At 35.5% G+C, this 21,824-nt stretch overlaps 2 protein-coding genes across 4 annotated transcripts in view; both read left to right on the forward strand.

Annotated features, from left to right (window-relative positions):
- LOC120774434 (proteoglycan 4) overlaps positions 1 to 2,541 on the forward strand; it is a 47,857-nt gene extending 45,316 nt beyond the window's left edge. For both annotated transcript variants that reach the window (XM_040104074.1, XM_040104075.1), the window contains one exon: positions 1,464 to 2,541. The gene's annotated coding sequence lies outside the window, so the exon portion shown is untranslated. The remainder of the gene's footprint in view (positions 1 to 1,463) is intronic.
- A 7,583-nt stretch (positions 2,542 to 10,124) lies between these two features.
- On the forward strand, positions 10,125 to 21,420 carry LOC120773976 (regulator of G-protein signaling 7). Of its 2 annotated transcripts, none has more exons than XM_040103223.1 (7): positions 10,125 to 12,257; positions 18,332 to 18,603; positions 18,696 to 18,879; positions 18,940 to 19,220; positions 19,296 to 19,409; positions 20,125 to 20,250; positions 20,320 to 21,420. In XM_040103223.1, the coding sequence occupies exons 1-7, from the start codon at positions 11,034 to 11,036 to the stop codon at positions 20,645 to 20,647; spliced, it is 2,529 nt and encodes an 842-aa protein (XP_039959157.1). In that variant the 5' UTR covers positions 10,125 to 11,033; the 3' UTR covers positions 20,648 to 21,420. The 2 variants fall into 2 exon arrangements, with proteins under 2 accessions (XP_039959157.1, XP_039959158.1); XM_040103224.1 differs by having other exon boundaries at positions 10,126 to 12,257; positions 18,356 to 18,603.
- The last annotated feature ends 404 nt before the right edge of the window (positions 21,421 to 21,824 follow it).

The following is a 21,824-nucleotide window of genomic DNA, read 5'->3' on the forward strand; positions in this document are numbered from 1 at the left end:
GTAAAAGGCTGTGTGATTAGGTAAAAAAAGAAAACAAAAATTAAATACTTACTTAAAAAAAAAAATAGAAAATAATTTTCTATGTTAAGAAAATTCTAAATTCTCTTTTTTTTTCTCCAAAAAATTGTAAATCCATTTTTTTTTTTTAATTTTAAATACAAATTTTTTTTAATATTTTTTTTATTTTTTTTAAATACAAAAATTAAATACTTACATTAAAAATAGAAAATAATTTTCTATGTTAAGAAAATTCTAAATTAAAAATAGAAAATATTTTTTTTTTTTTCAAAAATTTTTAAACCAGATTTTTTAATTTTTAAATACAAATTTTTTTTTTATAATTTTTTTAATTTTTTAATACAAAATATTTTTATTAATAATAATTTTTTAATTTTTTTTTAAATTTAACTTAGAAAAAATTTAAATTAAGAAAAGAAAATATTTTTTTTTAAGTTTTTAACTTCAAGATATTTTTTTTAAGTTTCTAAATTCCAAAAATTTTTCTTAATTTTTGTTTTTAATTCAATTTTTTTTAATTTTTTTATTCAAAAGATCTAAATTAAAAAATAGAAAATAATTTTTTAAATATCAAAAATTAATTTTAAACTTTTTACTAGTTTGTTAGTGGAAATCTAATAAGTAAGATTTGTCTCAACTATTAATTCCAAAATCTTTAGTAATAATAGTTTTGTGAAATGTTGTAAAAAAAAGAAAAAAAAACTCTTCAAACCAACTCTTTGTTTCCGCTCTTTTCAGTAACACATAATTCGCGAAAAGTAACGAATTATCACAAAAGTGTGTTTTTGTAACAGAACAATCGCACAGCACTTTGATATTTCGGCAGAGAAGAAAAAATAAATATATCTAAAAGAACTTTCAATTGAAGTCTCATTTAAGTACGTAGAACGCCTTTCGAACGCCTTTTTTAAAAATCTTAGCAAAGAAAAGTAACACATTTAGATTTGTCTGCCATAAATTTTTTTATTTGAAAATATTATTTTACTTCGGCCGAAGATTTTGAATACTCCTATATTAAAAAAAAAGCTTTTTGCTTATGATTTAGATATTTTGCTTACCACCCTAATATAGTCGTTTGTAACCAACTTATAAGCACCTAATTTAATTTATTTTTGATAAACCACATACCTTATGTAAAAATATAAGTCACAAAGAGAAGGTAGGGTTAGGGTGGTATTCAAAAATTGTAGATTACATCAGAAACCAAACGATTTTTTACAATTATAAAACAATTGGTGATTTGATCTAGAAATTTTGAGTATTAACCAAACATCTAATTGTTACCATACTCTGAGCTTCTACTTTCCCTTTTTCACTTATTCTATTTACTATTTTTACATAGGATTTATGGTTTATAAAAAATAAATTAAATAGTATTTACCTTCCATTCACGAGCAATTAGTGAGTGGTGAAACGAACGAGTAAAAATTGTATTCATTTGGCAGCATTGGAAACAAACTCGGTAGCATTGCCGCATGGAATTATTGCCCAAATCAAAAGCGAACAATAAGTTGTGCTGTAGTTTATAGGAGAGATGGAGTATTTGCTGGCATATTCTTGATTAAAATTGCTCAAAGAAGATACATAGAAGACAGAAGCTTGAAAAAGTTATATAGTCTAAAATCGATGGCAACAAGCAATTGTTAAATGTTGTGATATATCAATCGTTCTTCGAATATACTATTCTACATATCTACACAACAAAATATCAGATTTTCACAGATTTACTGAAACAAAACGAGCGGTGCCTTGGAAGAAAACCAGCCTTATTTATTAAAGATGCTTGTATGTAACCATAAATGTACGTCAAGAATATATCCAGCACTGCAAAGCTAAGAAATCTGGTTTGACAAAATCTATCCAGTAATAAATGAAAGGAAAAAACATTGTAACATATCTACTTATTAGTGATATTTTAGCTAACTTCAACTTAATTTTTAAATACTCGTACTCTTCACTTCTATTACGTTTCATAGTTTGTTGCTTCACTAAAAGCTTGTACTAAAAATATTGATTCACTAGATTAGGTTGTAAGCAAAAATAAATAAATTAATTAAGCAAAATAATTGAATGGATTCGATAAAGTATTTTCACTCTAAACAAAAACAAAAACAAGAATTTATTAAGCATATACATACATATATTTAAATATTTATACAACAGCAACTACTTTTAGTTAGAATAAGTCAGTAGTGATAAGAAAAAAATCACTTTAAAATATACACATAATAATGTAAAACATCCATGCCATGATTGTGAGAAATGGCAGTTTTGAGTTGATAAATAAAAAGATAATGAAAGATAATGGTTATATATGAAATGCATATGTCTAAAACGATAAAAATATAATTAAACAATAACTATATTCTTCACATACTACTTAGAAATTTAGCTTTAAGCAAATGCATGTCTAAAAGCCTAAAAACCATCTGCTTAAATGTCATATTATAACATATTTTAATATTAAGTTAATTTATATAAAAACGAGCGATTTATAAAAGAAATGCGTGTATATTATCATCAACATGCTTGAAAGTTACTTAAATAAATATTTAATAGTTTAATTATAACTAATTAAAAGTAGATTTTCTAATTGCTGCAAGAAGAAAGGATGTAGGCGTAAGTATAACCATTAAACAAAAAACACTCATAGGTACTCATGATATATGTTCATATGTATATAGATAAAACACCTGCAAAAAACTCGGTTGAGATTTGCCGAAATTATGAAAAAATGACTTTTTCTCCGTTCCTTTCAATTTTCCAAAACTTCGTTCAAACCCCTTTAATTTGACACCAAAATCATCAAAATCAGTTAAGATTTGCCGGAATTACGAAAAATCCCTATTTTCTTTCAATTTTCCAAAACTTCTTTCAAACCCCTTTAATTTGACACCAAAATCTTCAAAATCGGTTAAGAATTGCCGATTCTACGAAAATCAGCTATTTTCTTTCAATTTTCCTAAATTTTACAAGCTCCTCTTCAATCCCATCAATTTGACACCAAAATCATCAAAATTGGCAAAGAATTGCCGAATTTACAAAAAAAATGTTATTTTCTTCATTTCTTCCAATTTTCCAAAACTCCTCTCGAATCCCTTCAATTTGACACCAAAATCATCAAAATCGGTTAAGATTTGCCGAAATTACGAAAAATCCGTATTTTCTTTCAATTTTCCAAAACTTCTTTCAAACCCCTTTAATTTGATACCAAAATCATCAAAATCGGTTAAGATTTGCCGAATTTACTAAAAAAAATGTTATTTTCTTCATTTCTTCCAATTTTCCGAAACTCCTCTCGAATCCCTTCAATTTGATACCAAAATCATCAAAATTGGTTAAGATTTGCCGAAATTACGAAAAAATTCCAATCTGGTCACCCCAGTCACACGGCGGCGCAAACAAAAAATTTCATTTCCCAAATCGCCAATTTGCACCAGGCACCCAGAATCGCCCAGTAGGTAGCTGCCGCGAAAAATAATTTTTTCGTGTAGCATACCTCAAAGGCGCACTTTGAACTGCGTTACCAGCACATGCAGAACAACCGGAACTGAAGGCTGATGCCACGTTTACTTGAATAACTTTCATAATTCAGCACCGATTTCGATCGTTCAACCACCAAATGAAAGGGCAAGCGTGCAGCTACACGATCAAGTACAAAAAAATTATAACAAACTACAAATATAAGATATTTTTTGATGCAAATGTCTCTAAGCAACTGTACGATAAAAAAATTAGAATTTCACATTAATAAAGTAAAATGAAAGGATATTCCTGCTACAAATCACTAGAAATACACTTCTTAAGTATATTCTGTTAACGGCAACATTTCAACTTCAATACATTCTTAATTAATGCATGTTTTTGAATAGCTTCTTTCTAGCTGAATTGCTATACTTACGTAACACATGAAAGTAAGTGCACAATGCTAATGTTTTCTAGAAGCGATCACTTTTCATTTGCCACCAAAATCACTGAAATCGGCTGGGTTTTATCAAAATGCTTATCGCGCACGGAACTACAGGAAATGGTGGATAATGCAGTAATAATGCAGAATATGCGATCGATAATGTATATTCGCTATAACTTTGGCAAAACTGAACGGATTTCAATGAGTTTGGTGGCAAACGAAAGGTAATCGCTTTGAAAATATAATTTTATAGCGCACTTTATTTCATCTTTTATGGAAACACTACAATTCAGTGCGAAAGAAGCGCTTCTAAAAATATCAATACAATGGAATGTTGTGAATTTGAAATGATGCTATTTCGCAGACTATACATATTAAAGTATCTCAATCTACTAGTAGCACAAAGATATCTTCATCTTGTTTTATAAATACAAAATTCGAGTTTTTCATCACAGTGTTGCTTGCTCGCATGTTCCTGCAAAAATGTCTTCTTATTCTGATTTGTTAATGTTTATTTGTTGTTGGTTGTATTGCTGCGGGTTTGCCCTTTCATTTGGTACCTGAATGCACAAAATCAGTGGCGAATTATAGAAGTTATTCGTGTTAACGTGGCAGCAGCCCTTTCTTCCGGCTGTCCTGCAGATGTGGCTAAGGCAGTTTTACTTGCGCCTTTGGGGTAGGCTACACGAAAAAATTATTTTTCGCGGCAGCTACCTACTGGGCGATTCTGGGTGCCTGGTGCAAATTGGCGATTTGGGAAATGAAATTTTTTGTTTGCGCCGCCGTGTGGCTGGGGTGACCAGATTGGAATTTTTTCGTAATTTCGGCAAATCTTAACCGATTTTGATGATTTTGGTGTCAAATTGAAGGGATTCGAGAGGAGTTTTGGAAAATTTAGGAAAATTGAAAGAAAATAGCTGATTTTTGTAGAATCGGCAATTCTTAACCTATTTTGAAGATTTTGGTGTCAAATTAAAGGGGTTTGAAAGAAGTTTTGGAAAATTGAAAGAAAATAGGGATTTTTCGTAATTTCGGCAAATCTTAACCGATTTTGATGATTTTTGTATCAAATTGAAGGGGTTTGAAAGGAGTTTTGGAAAATTGAAGGAAATAGGGATTTTTCGTAATTCCGGCAAATCCCAACCGAGTTTGATGATTTTGGTGTCAAATCAAAGGGATTTTAAAGGAGTTTTGAAAAATTGAAGGAAAATAGGGATTTTTCGTAATTCCGGCAAATCTTAACCGATTTTGATGATTTTGGTGTCAAATTGACGGGATTGAAGAGGAGTTTGTAAAATTTTTAAGAAATTTGCATTTTTTCCTAATTTTGATGCGATTTTGATGATTTTAGTGTCAAATGAAAGGTAAATGAGAGGAATTTCGAAAAATTTATAGAAATTGTATAATTTAAAAATATTAAAAAATTATATGGAAAAAATAGAAGGAAATTTGTCATAATAAAATTGTGTGCATACTCACTGTCGTCTTCAGTTAAAAATAATTAAGTAAGACATATTATCGCATCTATTACTTTGATAATCACTATTTTGGCATATACCTTTATTTTTTACTAAAAAAATATACATACATACATATACATTTAAATAATAATAATATATACATGGAGATTTGTACCGGGTGCGCAGAACCGACTAGTAGGGGTACCGTCGCTCATCTGATAACTCCCGAATTTATAGACCGATCGGGATCGTTAAGGTGTCATGTGAAAATTTAACATTTTCTGCTTTCAGCTTTAAAGTATGAGATGTTAACTTGTTCACACTCGGTGTTGCTGATGTGCTATGTTCCTAGCTGAGAGCGAAATTTGTACCAGACGCCCAGAACCGAATAGTAGAAGTACTGTCGATCATTTTCGTAGAATAACTCCCACATTTGTAAACCGATCGGGTCTGGTAAGGTATCTAATGAAAAGGTCACGCCAACTATCTGTCGTTTCTGGTTACCGTTATGCGTTCCCATTATGTCTGTAAAATATAAATTTGTCTTAATTTATCTCGAAAACCGCTTGGGCTCGACTGCAAGAAAGGAGACGGCCATTAAAACAAAAGTATTCCAGCCTGCCTTTTCAAAAAATAAAATACAGTATTTTTAGTCAGAAAGAAATATATATTATATCACATTTATAAATCTACCTAAAAGTAGTTAATAACTTTGTTGATACCACAAAAGTACATAAAATACAAAATTTTGTACTAATTGGGTAAAGGGGTATAGTGACATTATTATATTTGAAGTACTTAAAATCCTCACGCCCAAAAATATCTGCCCACACAGAAACCACTACTTAATATTAACAAAAACATATTTGTAGTCATGTGCTTATCAAACATTAGCACACCCAGCGGTGTTCGGTGCGGCCAACCATTTGCAGTCACTCGAACTTAACATCAGCGACACAACCAACGAAGCGGTAATCAGTCATCCACTTGACCATTCTTTCATTCCGCTTCAATTAATCAGTTAGTCATTTAGTCATCCTTTCATGCCAATTATGCTATTTTTGTCCTAGGCCCACCGAATGACGCATGCGCACCACTCGTTTGCTTGCTCAACGCTCTCCGCGTCAATGAACGTGTGGAAGAGAGCGTAAAATTCAATTCAAACCAGAAACGGTAATTTTTTGGCACATACTCACATCAATGAGAATCATATGCAACGGCAGTTGTTGCCAGATTACGTTTTCCAAATATTAATAAAATTAGAAAACTAAATTTGTCTTTTTATTATTGATTAATATTTCCAAATTATTTCAGTATGCAAAAGCATTAACTCAAATTAAAAATATATTTTTAAACTCATTTCCAAATCACTGATTAATTGTATTAATCAATCCTCTGCATAGGTCTAAAGTTCAGATTACTTCAAATTCGAATCAGAGAAAAACTACTTTTATTTTTATTTTAGCATTTTAAGTATACCTTTGAGACATAAATAGCAGCTCACTTGAAGTTGGCAGCTTTTGCTATCTCCAGAGAGATAGTTCGTTGCTTGTGATATAGTCAAGAAACTTCTTCAAAGGAATCCATAGTATTTAAGTTCGTTCTCAATTTAACCACAAATCTAAACACTAATTGGACGTGTACCAGAAAACTACAGTAATGAGCAGATTTTAATTTATTTAAACTTTGTAACGACTTTTTCAATCAGAGCGCGTTTTGAGATAAAAATGAAATTCTTATGGAACTCGATTGCTTTTACATAACCACAATGGGCACATTTGCAGAAGTCCAGACGCTGAACCAAATTTCCAATGGCTTTCAAGTATAAATCGGCCGATACTGCTGCAATTTCTCGTTCGATATTCGTACGGAGTTCATCAATCGTCGCTAGCTTGTTGGCATAGACCATAGAATTGACATAGCCCCACAGGAAATAGTCTAACGGCGTCAAATTGGATGACCGATGGACTGGTCCATTTCGTGTGATATCACCTTTACCAAACTTGGTTTTCAATAAATCGTTTGTGACATTCGCTGTGTGGCATGTGGCGCCATCCTGTTGGAACTACATATTAACCAAGTCCATATCATCCAATTTAGGTCAAAAATATTCGGTAATCATTGAGCGGTAGAGATTCCGATTCACAGTAACTTGCCGGTCTTGATCATCACGGAAGAAGTATGGCCCAATGACGCCGCCGGCCCATAAACCGCACCAAACAGTAATTTTTTCGGGACGCAAAGGTGATGAAGTACGTGTGGATTGCTGCCTGACCAATAACGCATATTGTGTTAATTGACGAAGCCATTAAGCTAGAAATTAGCTTCATCACTGAAGATGATTTTTCGATGAAAATCCGGATCAACATACGACCATTCTGGTGATCAAGCGACTTCATAATCTTGCGTCCATTTGATCTTGTTAGGATGTACGCCAAGATCTAATCGCAAAATTCGCCACAACGGCATCACAGGGATGTCCAACGCTTGAAAACGACGTGTGAGAGACTGATTTTGGTCTTCTTCAATTGATGCGCTAGCGGTATAAATATTCTCGACACTACGTGCATATCTTTGTCTCACTTTCACGCGAACATTTTGTACTATGCCTGTGAATTCAAATTTTTCCACTAGACGCTCAAATTTTGCTCCGACAGCACGCTTACGACGACCATAAATTGGACGCAGCACTCTTAAAGTCGACATACAACAGGTGATCCAAGTGGAGGTACTTTTTTCAATAGCAGCCGTTGCTAAGAGTGTACACGAAGACTGTGAAGAGTCGATTCGCGCCGCTCGCAAACACTCGGACTGACGTGTGGAACGATTTGGCGCATTGTACGTCAAGATTTTAAATTTAAAGCGAACAAATTACATCTTGTGCAAGAACTGAAGCCGCTCGAACTTTCAAAGGGACATCGCTTCGCTCTATAGGATCGTGAAAAGTTCCAAGAAAATCCGACATTTTCGTGACAAATTTTGTTAAGCGATGAGGCCCATTTCTGGCTTAATGGGTATATAAACAAGCACAATTGACGCATTTAGAACGTAGAGCAACCAGAAGAAATTCAAAAGCTGTCATTTCATCTAGAAAAAACAACGGTTTGGTGTGGTTTGTGAGACGGTGGAACCATCGGTCCATATTTCTTCAAAAATGATGCCGTTGAGAAGGAAATCGTCAATAGCGACCGTTATCGGGCCATGATAACCGACTATTTGATGCCTGAAATTGAAACTCGTGATCTCGACGACATTTAGTTTCAACAAAACAGCACCAAATCTCACACATCGCATCAATCATTGGATTTATAAAGAGATCAGTTCGGTCAGCAGATAATTTCCGGTTTTGGGTCGATCGATTGGCCACCAAGATCGTATGATATCGCACCATTGGACTTTTTCTGTGGGGATATGTAAAATCTAAAGTCTATACGGACAATGCCGCTTCGATTCAGGCCTTGGAGCAAAACATCAAGCGTGTCCTTCGCCTGTTAATAGTTAAAATGCTCGAACGAGTCACCGAAAATTGGGCTTAACGGATAGAATATCTGAGACGTAGCCGCGGCCAAAATTTGAAAGAGATAATCTTAAAAAAATAAAAGCGAAAGTATGTTCTTTCGAATGTTAATATACATTCCACATTAAATTTGAAGTTGCTGAGTTTTTTTTTTTTTTTGGTTAAAAATTATTTACTCAATCGTCTACATTAAAGTCGTCGCTTTCAGAATATTTCCTTTTGATATTATGGACTTGTGCCAGTGCTTTTTCCAATGGTCGAACCCATTTACAGCTATTGGTCCATTTTTCGACCAGCAACTTTGAAAAATCACCAAGTCGAAAATGAACGAGATATGTCGTGAAATCAATATTCGTATGCGATTTTGCATCTTTCTGATTCCGTGGCTAAACGGCTCAATGTAACAATCTCAAAAAAAATTTTAAGCATCGAGTTTTTATTTTTATTATAAGCAAAATAAAAAGTTGAAATGAAATCAATGCAGCGGATCTAGGTGCCGCCGGAAATGGGTTAACTCTTGTTTTGGCCAGCAATTCCCAGACGACAGACAAAGGTAGTACTTGTTACAAATGCAGTAAGCAAGTATTTCAATGGCATGTATAACAATCAAATAAACGAAACTGACAATTGGACTCTCCAAACCCACGAAATTTTATATTCTGAAAAGTAACCACAACCTATACAAAACATGAAAACATCAAAACTTGTAGCAGAAATTCACATAAGTGTATATAATATATAGATATTTTAGGTAAAGACTTTTCTTGAAGATTCATTACAAATTAAACAGTGACTAACTCGCTCGACACAAAAGTTGTCTATAACTTTTAATAAATGTATTTGAATTACAAATTAACTCACAAATGACAGCTAGTGGCAACACTATTAACGTTGCTAACGGTGAAACAGAGAGCCGACGCTCAAATGGGAACCGAAAGTAGTAGAGCAGAGAACATGAAAGTTGGCAGAGAGCAAGCCATTGAAGCAAGACACTTGAAAGAAGCACACACCATAAAATTGACAGCAACAACAAAGGAAAACTACAAAAATAACTTTATCGGCATTAATAAACGATGAACAAATTGTCACGAACAACTGACACGAAAGGAGCGCCACCAACGAGCTAACGAATGCCAACCGAAGCGATTAAACGAGTAAGCTGAGCGCACGAGTAGTGGCGGTATGCCATTGCCAGTACCAGTGTCAAGCAGCTTCGAGTGGCAAAGTGACATTTGGAATTTATGTGTGGCGTGCAAAGGAGGAAATATCTAACGGTGCAACATATTAATACATAACTCTGGAAATTTCGGTACAACTGACAGTTTTTGTGTATTAAAATGTGAAATAATGTTGAAATCAAAACGCAATACTAAATAATAAATTAAAAGTTAACAATTTGAAAGTGTTAATACGGTTGAGTTAATATAAATTCGTCTGCAGATAATTTGCTATACGGAAAAATTTGTACGAGTGCGTAAAGAAAAAGGAAGAAAATATATGTATATATGTATATATATGAACAGCGCCGAGTGAAAGGTAGCTGGCGCAGAGAGCACAGCAATTACTCGCGACCCAACCCCGTTGTTTTGAACAGCAACAACAACAACAAATGCAACAGCAGCGGCCATAAAAATAAATATCAAATAAAAAATGGCTTAAGTGTGCGCACTCAGAGAGTGTATCTACATATGTGCGTGCGTATGTATGTGGGTGCGTGTAGGTAGGTAAGTGTGCGTGTAAGTTCGAGTGCTACAACTCCGATAACGGCAGTTCGGTCTGACCTTTTTAGCTTTTACTGCCCTCTGTGCACCTTGTAGCGACAGTCGGTCGGTCGGTCGGTCGGTCGGTCGGTTAGTGGCGGGGTGTTCTTACTGTCATTTGGCGTATAACCGTTATCGAAGCGTGTATTTCGTACAAACCAAAGCGCTGCAAATCGGTAAATGTCTTCGTGTAGACTTGTCAAACGAAACACAAATGGAAAGTGATTTTAACGGTGATAAGTAATTGAAAGGAATTGAAGTTTTTTCATATGTATATATGTATGCATGATACCTGTACATAGATAACTAGCTTGTATACTTGTGCGGCGGCGAAATCTCAAGCACCATAACTCCTAATCAATGAAAAAATGGTAACGATGACTTCAGAGGTGGACAAAACGCAAACTTCAATCGTCTTGGCTGCCAAGTCGGCAGCCGAAAGCGCCGCCAGTGCAAACAGTTCAATTGGGGGCGAGGAAATGGGCCACCGCCACCGCATAGCGCTTGAGGGTGGTGACAATGGTGAGGATGCGGCGCAAACGCTTGCAGCAAGCAAAGTAACGAGCGGCGATAATTGTAATGAAGTGTCGGAAAAAATCGCAATCACAACAACAACTACAACAAATATGAAGCCATTAGAGTTGTCAAATGTGACAATTTCGATTGAATTGGCGAGCGAGGATGACTCCTCAGCAGCTGCGACGCCTGCCACGGTCGCTGAAGCAGCTATATCTACAACAATAACACCGGTAACGCCAACCACACCGCAAGGAGCAACGCCCAAAACGGTAGTTACGCCTGTCGTTGCGCCACCGCCTGCCACATCTACGAATACAGCTAATATATCAGCAACAATACCAACAGCAACAGCTGTAGAAGCGCCATCACCAACAACTGCTACAACAACAAAAACAAAAACAGAGAAAACAACTGCAGGCGTTGAGGCGGCGACAGCCACCAAGTGTAACGAAAAAACTACCATTACAGACACCACTAGTTTCACAATAAATGAAAATGTTGTTGTCAAAAGCGAAAACAGCAGCAACAACCATAAGACAACAACAAGCATCACAACAACAAGCATCACAACAGCAAACGTTACAACAACTGTCACCGTTGCAACTACCGCCACAGTTGCAAGCGGCAAAACAATACTATCCACCAGCACCACCACTACATCATCACCAATATCATCATCGTCAGCGCCAAAGGTGAATTTCAACATGAACAGCGCCAACAGCACCACAAGCAATAGCACATGCACCTCGAGTACAAACAGCACCAGCAGTGTGACCAGCATGTCTACACCGGCTGCCGTGGGTGGCATCACTGGCAACGGCAGTGGCAATAGTGCCGCCAGTACCGGTTTGGGTGTGAGCAACAGTCACTATCATCATCAACATCATCAACAGCAGCAGCAACCAGGCGCTCAACATGGGAAATCGTCGGCCAGCAGTGGCAGTGGTGGCGGCGCGGACGGCTCCCATACTGCGCTGCCTGGTGCGAAGCCTTCACTCACTACTGGCGCCATTCTAAATCACCCACAACAGCGTCGCAACGAAGATGCGCCCAATATTCTGGTGTACAAAAAGGTAATCAAAAAACAACATTACAAAAAGTCGCAAATATTTTATTAAACAGTTGGTGGTAGTCTTTAAGCGGATATTAGCTGCGTATGTTTAGTTTTTGTAGTGTATATTTATACTAAGCAACAGTTTTATCAAAACCCATTCCAATTCACCAAATGAAATTGTTGTATGTACAAACATACAGGCATGCAGTGTCTCCTAACTGAAATTATATCAACAGAAAACGAGATGAGTTCGTATGGCACAATAAATAGTAGAAAGGAGTTTCGGTGCTTAATATGCCCAGTCACACACAGTAAACACTTAAAATAAACATGTGTTTTCTTTTTGTAAAAGGAATTCCTTCTTCTGGCAAAAAAGTACCCGGAAATTGTAAATAAAACGCAAAATATTGAATCATTCATCAATATCTATTTTATCGCCTTCAGTGTAATCCCTACCATATGTAATACACTTGTGCCACTAAATTTTACGAAAGACTTTTAATAAGCACTTTTTGGGATGGCCTTCCCTGCTTCAGAGAATTTTGTTTCCTCACTTCGATCGACTAAAATCGGCTTCCACGGAGCGGCAATTTCAGTTTGGGGAACAAGAAAAAATCACACGGAGCTAAATCTGGTGAATACGGTGGTTGATTTTTTTCTTCCACAACTCCGGCCGTTTTCGACAGATGTTCTCACGGAAACGCCTCAATATGGACAAATAGAACTCCTTATTGACCGTCTGTCCCTCCGGAATAATTTCATAGTGCACCAAATCATCAATTTACCAATCACGAATATCGATAAAAACAATGAGCATCATCTTAATTTTTGGCGGCTGTGGCGTGACTTTTTTTTTGGTTTCGACTCGTTTTTTTCCTCCATTCCGATGCTTGTTGACTTGATTCCATGCCATAAACCCATGTCTCATCAGCAGTTATAATGCTCTCCATGAATGTGGGATCGGAATTCCAAAGAGTCCTGTCCTCTTTTTGAAAAACAATCAGCTTTATTGGGATGAGTCGATAAAGAACTTGTTTCATACCCAAAACATCCATCAAAATCATTCGAACGGACTCGCGAGAGATGTCGCTCTCTCTTGACATCTCCCTAACTATTGCCTGACGAGTTTCAAGCACCATATCCTTAATTTTTTTAATATTTTGATCAGTTGAAGAGGTCGAAGATAGTCCAGAACGAGGCATGTCTTCAACGATCTCTCGACCGTTTTTGAAGGCTCCGTACTACGCTTGTGATTTTGGATCACCGTTTTCCAACATTCGCAACGACTCCGTAAACGAAATTTGGTTAGAAATACAAATTTGAGACGAATTCGACGAAGCATTACTGAGGTTTACAGCTTCTGTAAACAAACAGCACCTCGTGCTCAAATTTGGCATAGTAATTAAGGACAGTCCTGCTAACTTAGCTAAATACATTTTTTTGAAATATCATTTACTCGGGAAATTTAAATTTCAGGGAGTGTTTTGTGCCAATGTATATTCTCCACTTTATCTAATACCTTTTGCCATTTTTCGGGCAAAAGATTGATTCCACGCTCATAAAATGTTTGATCCTTGCAAGCAAAAAACTGGTTCCAGTGGTTTTTGACGTCTTGATTTGAGATGAAGCTTCTCTCAGAGACCGAAACAAGTAAAAGTCCGAAGGTGCCAAGTCTAGAGAATATGAAGGGTGTGGCAGCACATCTCATTCAAGCTGCAACAGCTTTCGGCGAGTCATCAAACTTGTATGAACTCTCGCATTATCCTGGTGAAAGCAATACACCTTTTATATTTGTCAATTCTGGCCTCTTCGGTTTGAGTGCATCACTCAATTTGTCCAACTGATCAGAACACATTTCAGAATTAATTGTATTTTCTTTTTTTGGAAACAATCGACCTTCGAAATGCTTTCAGCTGGTTCATCCTTTTTAGGCAATGATCGGTTGCGCTTTTTAAGATAAACAAATCACAGTCTTTAATTCGACGAAACAAATATCGTTATGTAAGAACATAAGGAACCCATATGTAAAGCTTCGAATTTAATATCTTCCCAGACGTTTCATGTGCTTGTGGCGTTGTACCAAAAATTAAACTTTCAGCAGTCACTTAAGTTGTTGTTCGACGATTTGCACCGATCAACGACTTTGTTTTATCCATATCGGTTTTAATAGTCCTTCCAGGACATGGTGCATCCTCAACATCAAAATTGCCGGAAAGAAACTTTACAAGTCACTCCCGATATAGGCGTTAGGTTAACACATCTTCTCCGTGCATATATCATAATTTTCGCCTTGCTTGAACTGCATAGAGTAAAAATGGATTATAGTAAAAACTGTATAATATTCCAGAAATGCCGCTTTCGTTCTTTCATCATCCATGAATCAAAAATTCTAAGGCAATAATTTTTTTTTTCTTTCCATTGAGTACAGAGTGTGCTCCAATGTTCCGGATCATTATCTTCTTGAAGTATCCAAAAATGGTTATATTTTGCTAAAATTGTTTCAGCTGACTTCAGGTTTGCTTAACATTCTTTTAAATATATGTTTTGTTCTATTCTTAGCAAAATACTGCTTTAGGTTAGGTTAATCTGGTAGGCCAATGAGCCACGCATAGACCAGTTTTGGTCTTTTGTGATACCAGATGAAGTTCATTTACTAAGTCCATGAGGAGTAGTCATTCTTTAGGGTGCCTGCGCCTGACGCGAATTTGAACAGTTTCTATGGCCTCACTACCGATATCTCCTTTATTGTACCTTACCGTTGGTACCCCAGATGCTTACAGCGTTTCCACCACAGAGTAAACAGTTAGTATTCCGATTATGTTTCTAAAGTCTCTTCTATTGAGTGTCAATAAGAATTTTGTTTACTTCCGATCTACCGTTTAGCACATAATTGTTGCAGTTTTGCACGCAGGTAGTTCGTTACATCCGGATTTGATTTTCTTTACCATACTTCTATCCAGATCAGCGTATATGGGTTTCTCAATGTTGATCACGCTTTCGGGCGTTAGCCGTACACCATTCTTGGCAATCTCGTTCACTATTTCATTCCTTTCGATGCCTTTGTGGCCTGACACCTAGTAGAATTGAAGTTGGTTTCCTTAGTTCCGCAGACACTTCTGGCCGATATGCGATACGAGTTTATTGCCTTGATTGCTACTTGGCTGTCTACGTAGATGTTGGCTTTGGAATTGCCTGCAGGTGCATTAGAGGCCAGCTCTGCTCGTGACCTTTAGATGTCACAAGATTCCTTACTCTTTTTGGCCTGTCACCTACGCTTCCAGTTTCTGCATAATAGTCGGGACCTCCTTTCACAATTATACTAATACTTTGCAGTTTTTTAAAACTCCTTAGGGACTTTTATCGATAGAAAGGCTGCTTCAAACGTTTTTTTTTACTGAGCACTAACTTTTCTTATTTCACGGCACGATGTAACACATTCAGAAAATCAAAAAAAACTTTGACGAATTATACGCGCCAAACTTAAACACATTGAACATGCGTTAATTTGCAAAAAAAAACTTATTGATCAATTGATTAAATTAATTGATTTCATTGGAATAGATCACCACATTTGGGTCACCATTTTTGGTGTTTCTTCATTAGTACTTGTATACTATTTTTATCAAAGTCCAAAGCAATACACAGCTTTAGCCGAATATTCAATTAAAAGTAAAGAACATAATTTCAATAACTTAACCAAGGAAATAGTGAATATGCCATTTTTAACACATATGTAATTTTCCTTATAATTTCATCTGCTTAAACAAAACTATTATCCCTTTTTTCACTACTGGTTTCCAAAAAGTATCACTAATTTTTAAAACGTGGCACCGGCTTTGTTTCTTGTGGAATAAGATAGATGGTGAAACGCAGCTTAGAAACCTATTTCCCGCATCGAAAAACATTGTCAAATGCTATACTTTAAAATACGTCAAGTTCAAACATTTTTAACTATTCTGAGAGATTTCTACATGTTAATTGGAGTAGTAACCCCATATGTACATATATACTTAACACTAAAGCGAATGTTTAAAATAGTCTAATATAACGCTACGATTTTTAATTTTTCTGGTTTTTATAAAGCATCTGCTGGATGACTTCAATATTGGAACATTACTCATACGCCACGTTGGTTTTCAATTAAATATATTTTATCAACGTTTAACTTTGCCTATTGTAAAGTATTTACTTGAAGTTCACTTAGCAAAATAGCTAATTTGATGCTAACTCCATTACATTTCTTATAGAACATGTAATATATAGCCGCTGACAACTACATAATTAGAAACGCTCCCTTTTTTGTAGGTGGCTAATGAGTATAACCATATAAATATTTGATATACCGTTATTCATATTCCTAAAAGGCTTTCATTGTTCGTGTTACTCTATTTACTACTAAATTCAATCAGTTTTGTAATTGTAAATTTAAAGTTCTTTTCATTTTTTCCCAAATAGTAAATTTCCCAAGGTGTTAATTTTTATTAATAATATTATTGATTTCAGGTAAGGGTGTGTTTCAAAGTAGTGGTTTAAAATATTCAAGTTTTTTAATGAGGAATAGCTGCAGCTGTACACCTCCCCTTTGCAGCTATATTTTTGACCTTCGTCGGTTTGGAAAGATGTGCAAAGAAATTTCGTATAAGGTCAAATGCTCAAAAAAATTGTTTTGAATGTCCTTAAGCATATACAGAATTTTAAAACTATTTTCAAAATTGCACACAAAGAAAAAAACCAAAAACTGCTAAAGAAATAGACCGCAGGATTAATACTATCTCGCGAAGAGACCCAAAAATGAGTTCCACTGACATTCTATATGAAATTCAAGGCGAATACAATGTCTAAATATCCAAGAGAACAATAGCCCGGCGTTTGGTCGAATCTAGACTTCACGGCAGGGCAGCACGCAGGAACCACTTCTGACTAAAATTCGTAGAAACGACGCGTAGACTTTGCCAACTCTTATTGGTCTAAAACAAAAAATCAACGGCGGTATGTCGTTTGGAACGATATAACAAAAATTAATCGCTTAGGTCTTGATGATCAAAGATATGTTCGCGTCCAATAATTCAAGAAATTGATTCTCGCTATGTTCCACGCGTAGTTGAGTATGGTGGAGGATCAATCATGGTGTGGGGATGTTTAATCTGAAATGGTGTTGATCCACTCCATAAGATTGATGGAATTTTAAACACGGAGAAATACGTCGACATCTTGAAAAATGTCATGTTGCCATGGGCTAAGGAAAATTTGCCTGTTATAAGAAAGATAACAATTCAAAACATACGTCTGAGTTGCCACAAAAGTTTTTTAATAAAAATTCTATCAATGTTTTGGAGTGAGAATTGTCCAGCCCAGACTTAAATCCTATAAAACAGCTCTGAGTGATGTTAAAAGAGCTACATGTACCAAAAAAATCCCAAATATGATGTTCTTTGTGACGAAATTGACGGCATTGAAAGCTACACCATTGCCGCGTTGTTAGAGTCTTATAACGTCAATTCTGAGTTGATTTGACGCATTAATAAAGCAAAAGAGATAACCAACGTATTTCTAATTGAAAGTAAGCAAGTTTTTGTAATATCATTACTTTTTGTTGATCAAATATTTTCGTTTCTAATTAAGTTTATCATAGGTTCAATAAAATAAGTGACAATACAATAAATATACGTGATTTATTGGAAAATAGTATCATTTACTTCAAAATAGGTGTCGTTACTAATTAGTTGTCAACGGCTGTATATACATACCTATATACGTATATATGAGCAATAGCTTTTATTGAGGACAACGGGTGGTATGAGTAATTTATACAATGCCAAATTTTACTGCTCCCTATCGCTTAGTACCGACGAATGCTAAAATTTCCTTCATTAAAATATTTATGTGAACTTGTTAGAGTAAACATAAACAAATGCGGTATTCAATTTGTAAAATTTTTCGGTATGCCCGAGGACATCTTTAGATGAAGCAGATATACATAACAGATATAATTTCTAATATTTTACTGCTTCATTATGTTATATAAAATCCATATTAATTTCAAATTAAGCAGGTAAATTCGCATTACTAAAAAAATTATAACATAATCTGTAGTATGGCTTTCTTGCAAACCCACAGATGGAAGCAATTATTGAGAAGATGCAAGCGGAATCTACGGGTGTGGCGGTGCGCACTGTCAAAGCGTTTATGAGCAAAGTGCCGTCGGTCTTTACCGGTGCCGACTTAGTCGCTTGGATACTAAAGAACTTAGATGTTGAAGATGTGACTGAAGCATTGCACTTTGCGCATTTGCTTGCATCACATGGCTACATTTTCCCCATCGATGATCATCAGTTGACTGTGAAAAACGATGGCACTTTTTATAGGTGAGTAGGATTTGGATTTTATTGAATGTATGTGAATATAAAAAATATGTAAATGTGAACTTGTATATTAAAATTCGTTCAATTTCACATAGATTTCAAACACCCTACTTCTGGCCATCAAATTGTTGGGAGCCTGAGAACACAGATTATGCCGTGTATCTGTGCAAACGCACGATGCAGAACAAAACCCGACTGGAATTGGCCGATTACGAGGCGGAAAATTTAGCCAAACTACAGAAGATGTTCTCACGCAAATGGGAATTCATATTCATGCAGGTTGGTAGCACACACAAATGTAACATTTCCTTTGAATAACTACTATTAACTTCATAACAGGCGGAGTCACAAAGCAAAGTGGCCAAAAAACGTGATAAGCTCGAGCGCAAAGTATTGGACTCACAGGAGCGCGCCTTCTGGGATGTGCACCGACCAATGCCAGGTTGTGTAAATACAACCGAAATCGACATTAAGAAAGCATATCGACGTGGCGGTCACGGTTGCGGCACATCCGGCGGTGCTGTGGCCAAGAATCCTGTCGAACAGGTGACGCGTGTGATTGGTTTGCGCAAACAAAAGCTCGAGCGGCGCACAATAAAGGTGTCAAAGGCAGCCGAAGCGTAAGTCAAATTGGAATATTCAATTCAGATATAGTTTGGTGCTCATTTATAATGGTGCTATCATTTATAACACAGTTTGGTTGCCTACTACGAGCAATACAATGAATTTGATTACTTTATAACATCACCCGAGTTGCCAAATCCTTGGCAAACGGACAGCACTGAAATGTGGGATGCGGAACGTAACTCGTAAGTAGCATACCTATAGAATTAAGGATGTTGAGATAAATGGTTGTGGTATTACAAGTATAGTTAGGTATTAAGGCTTATTAGAAATGGTTAGTTTAGTTCGCAAGTAATCAATATTCTTTTCATATCGGTATTAGAGGGAATATGGACCACTTTCAACATTTTCAAGAAAACACGTTAACTTCGGCTCCATTGAAACTATAATACACTTCATAGGCCTTTTTTTTATTGCACAAAAGGGTATAAAATATCTTTAACTTGATTTTGATCGATAAGTTTGTATGGCAGCTATATCCAATACATGTCCGATTTCTTCAGAGATTATAACGGTGCTTTGGAAAATGATTTCTGCCAAATTTTGCGAAGATATTTTGTCAAATAAAAAAGTTTTCTATACAAGGACTTGATTTTGATCGGTCAATTCGTATGACAGCTATATCTAGTCGTTAACCGATCTCCATAATGTCTTCAGAGAACACCTATACAGTTCTGGAAAATAACCTTTGCCAAATTTCGTTAAGATATCTTCTCAAGTAAAAAAGTTGTCTCAGTTGTCAGTTCGTATGGCAGCTGTATCCAATAGTTGTCCGTTCCTAACCATTTCTTCGAAGATTGTAGCGGAGTTTTGGAAAATAGCCTCTGCCGAATTTCGTGAAGACATCTTCCCAAATATTACAACAAAAATTAAAAAAAAAAAATAATTTCTCACCTACAGAAAAGAAGTACCTTTGCGTCATGTAAAACGTTGGGGCTTCAGTTTACGTGAGCTACTAAACGATCCCGTTGGACGTGAGCAATTCACGAAATTTCTCGAAAAGGAATACAGTGGCGAGAATTTAAAGTAAGTAAACAGTAATAAATTGCCAAAAAAAATATTACTACTAATAATATGCGCTCTTCTATCGTACAGGTTTTGGGAGTCGGTGCAACAGATGAAAACACTACCACAATCTGAAATCAAAGAAGCAATACACAAAATCTGGCAAGAGTTTCTCGCACCCGATGCACCCTGTCCGGTGAATGTGGACTCGAAATCAGTGGAATTGGCACGTGAGGCCGTCAACGCCGTGAATGGGCCGAATCGCTGGTGTTTCGATGTGGCCGCTGCGCATGTCTATCACCTCATGAAGAGTGATTCGTATTCCCGTTATTTGCGCTCGGATATGTATAAAGATTATTTGAACTGTTCGCGTAAGAAAATCAAATCAATACCAAATTTATTCGGTGTGAAGCGTTAGGCTGAGCATAGAAAGAGCTCTACGGTGAGTGAGGGCGTGATTTATTGTCGCAGTAAATGAAATTGTTTAACTACTAATGTACTTTATACCGTCACACAGCTTGTTATTTTTAAGTATGCAGCTTAAAAGCTTCGGATTATTGAGAAAAGGAATTGAATAGATTGTTTATGGTTAAGCATATTTTTTTTGTTGTTAACAATTAACTATTTATATTTTTATAGACTTAATATTTATATTCGCAGCAGAAACTATTAAATTTTAGTTATTTTTATAATATGTGGCATTAACCGGTTCAAGCGCTTATTACAACAAATATTTTTGTTATAGAGCTTTCGACTCCCTTTAGTATAGTTTTTCAATGAAAAAAAAAAGAATTAATAGGCACATTTGTTAAACTAATAAAGAAGTAAATGTAAACTAATTTAGGCAAATTGTAATAACTTCTGGAAATCGCATACGTAAATATCTGGTGCATTTCTTGGAGTAATATTATCACAAAGGCAAAATAGCTGAATTGGTGTAGACGCATGTCGCATGAATACATACATATACTATACATATTACATGATTACTTGTTTGCAGATGAACACACTAAGTACATAAGTTTGTACATACATAAAAATAAAATATGAAAATACATAGAGTTATAGCATATATGTCTAAATGTTAATTGTACTATGGTATGTAATTGAAAACAGCATACATATACATACATATTAAAAATGTTCAATGTTTTGAGCATTTTCAAGAATAAACTGCCAATGCTTATTTAATTTGTTTGTATGTATGTATATAAGCGGTAAAATTCATGGATAACATATTAAGGTAAACCACAATTTTTATTGCTAATATTCAGGGTTGCAATTAATACATTAAACAAGTAAAAAAAAAGTGCTAGGTTCCGGACGTTACCGAAGATTTCATACCCTAGCAACTAGCTGCAATGAAAGCCTGGGAAATATTGAGTAGTCGAAAAAGTCTTTTCGTATTTCGTCAATAGATGTCGTTGCACTCGTTTGTATATCTCCAGTCGTACCAATCACATTGTGTCATACCATATAGTGTTGGAAGGGTGAGATTTTAAGCTTACCCAAAAATAAATAAAACTCGGGGAAGTTGAAAAAAAGTTACAACTGTTCAAAAATTAGTGAAAATAATGAAAAAACTCGCTATGAAG

This window comes from Bactrocera tryoni, chromosome 4, assembly GCF_016617805.1.
Source record: "Bactrocera tryoni isolate S06 chromosome 4, CSIRO_BtryS06_freeze2, whole genome shotgun sequence".
NCBI classification, from domain to species: domain Eukaryota; kingdom Metazoa; phylum Arthropoda; class Insecta; order Diptera; family Tephritidae; genus Bactrocera; species Bactrocera tryoni.

Excerpts from the sequence above, each read along its gene's own strand:
- LOC120773976 (XM_040103223.1), top strand. The coding sequence starts at position 11,034 with ATGGTAACGATGACTTCAGAGGTGGACAAAACGCAAACTTCAATCGTC. Across the intron at positions 19,221-19,295 it reads GTGTCAAAGGCAGCCGAAGC|TTTGGTTGCCTACTACGAGC; the intron begins GTAAGTCAAATT and ends TTTATAACACAG. Across the intron at positions 19,410-20,124 it reads TGGGATGCGGAACGTAACTC|AAAAGAAGTACCTTTGCGTC; the intron begins GTAAGTAGCATA and ends TCTCACCTACAG.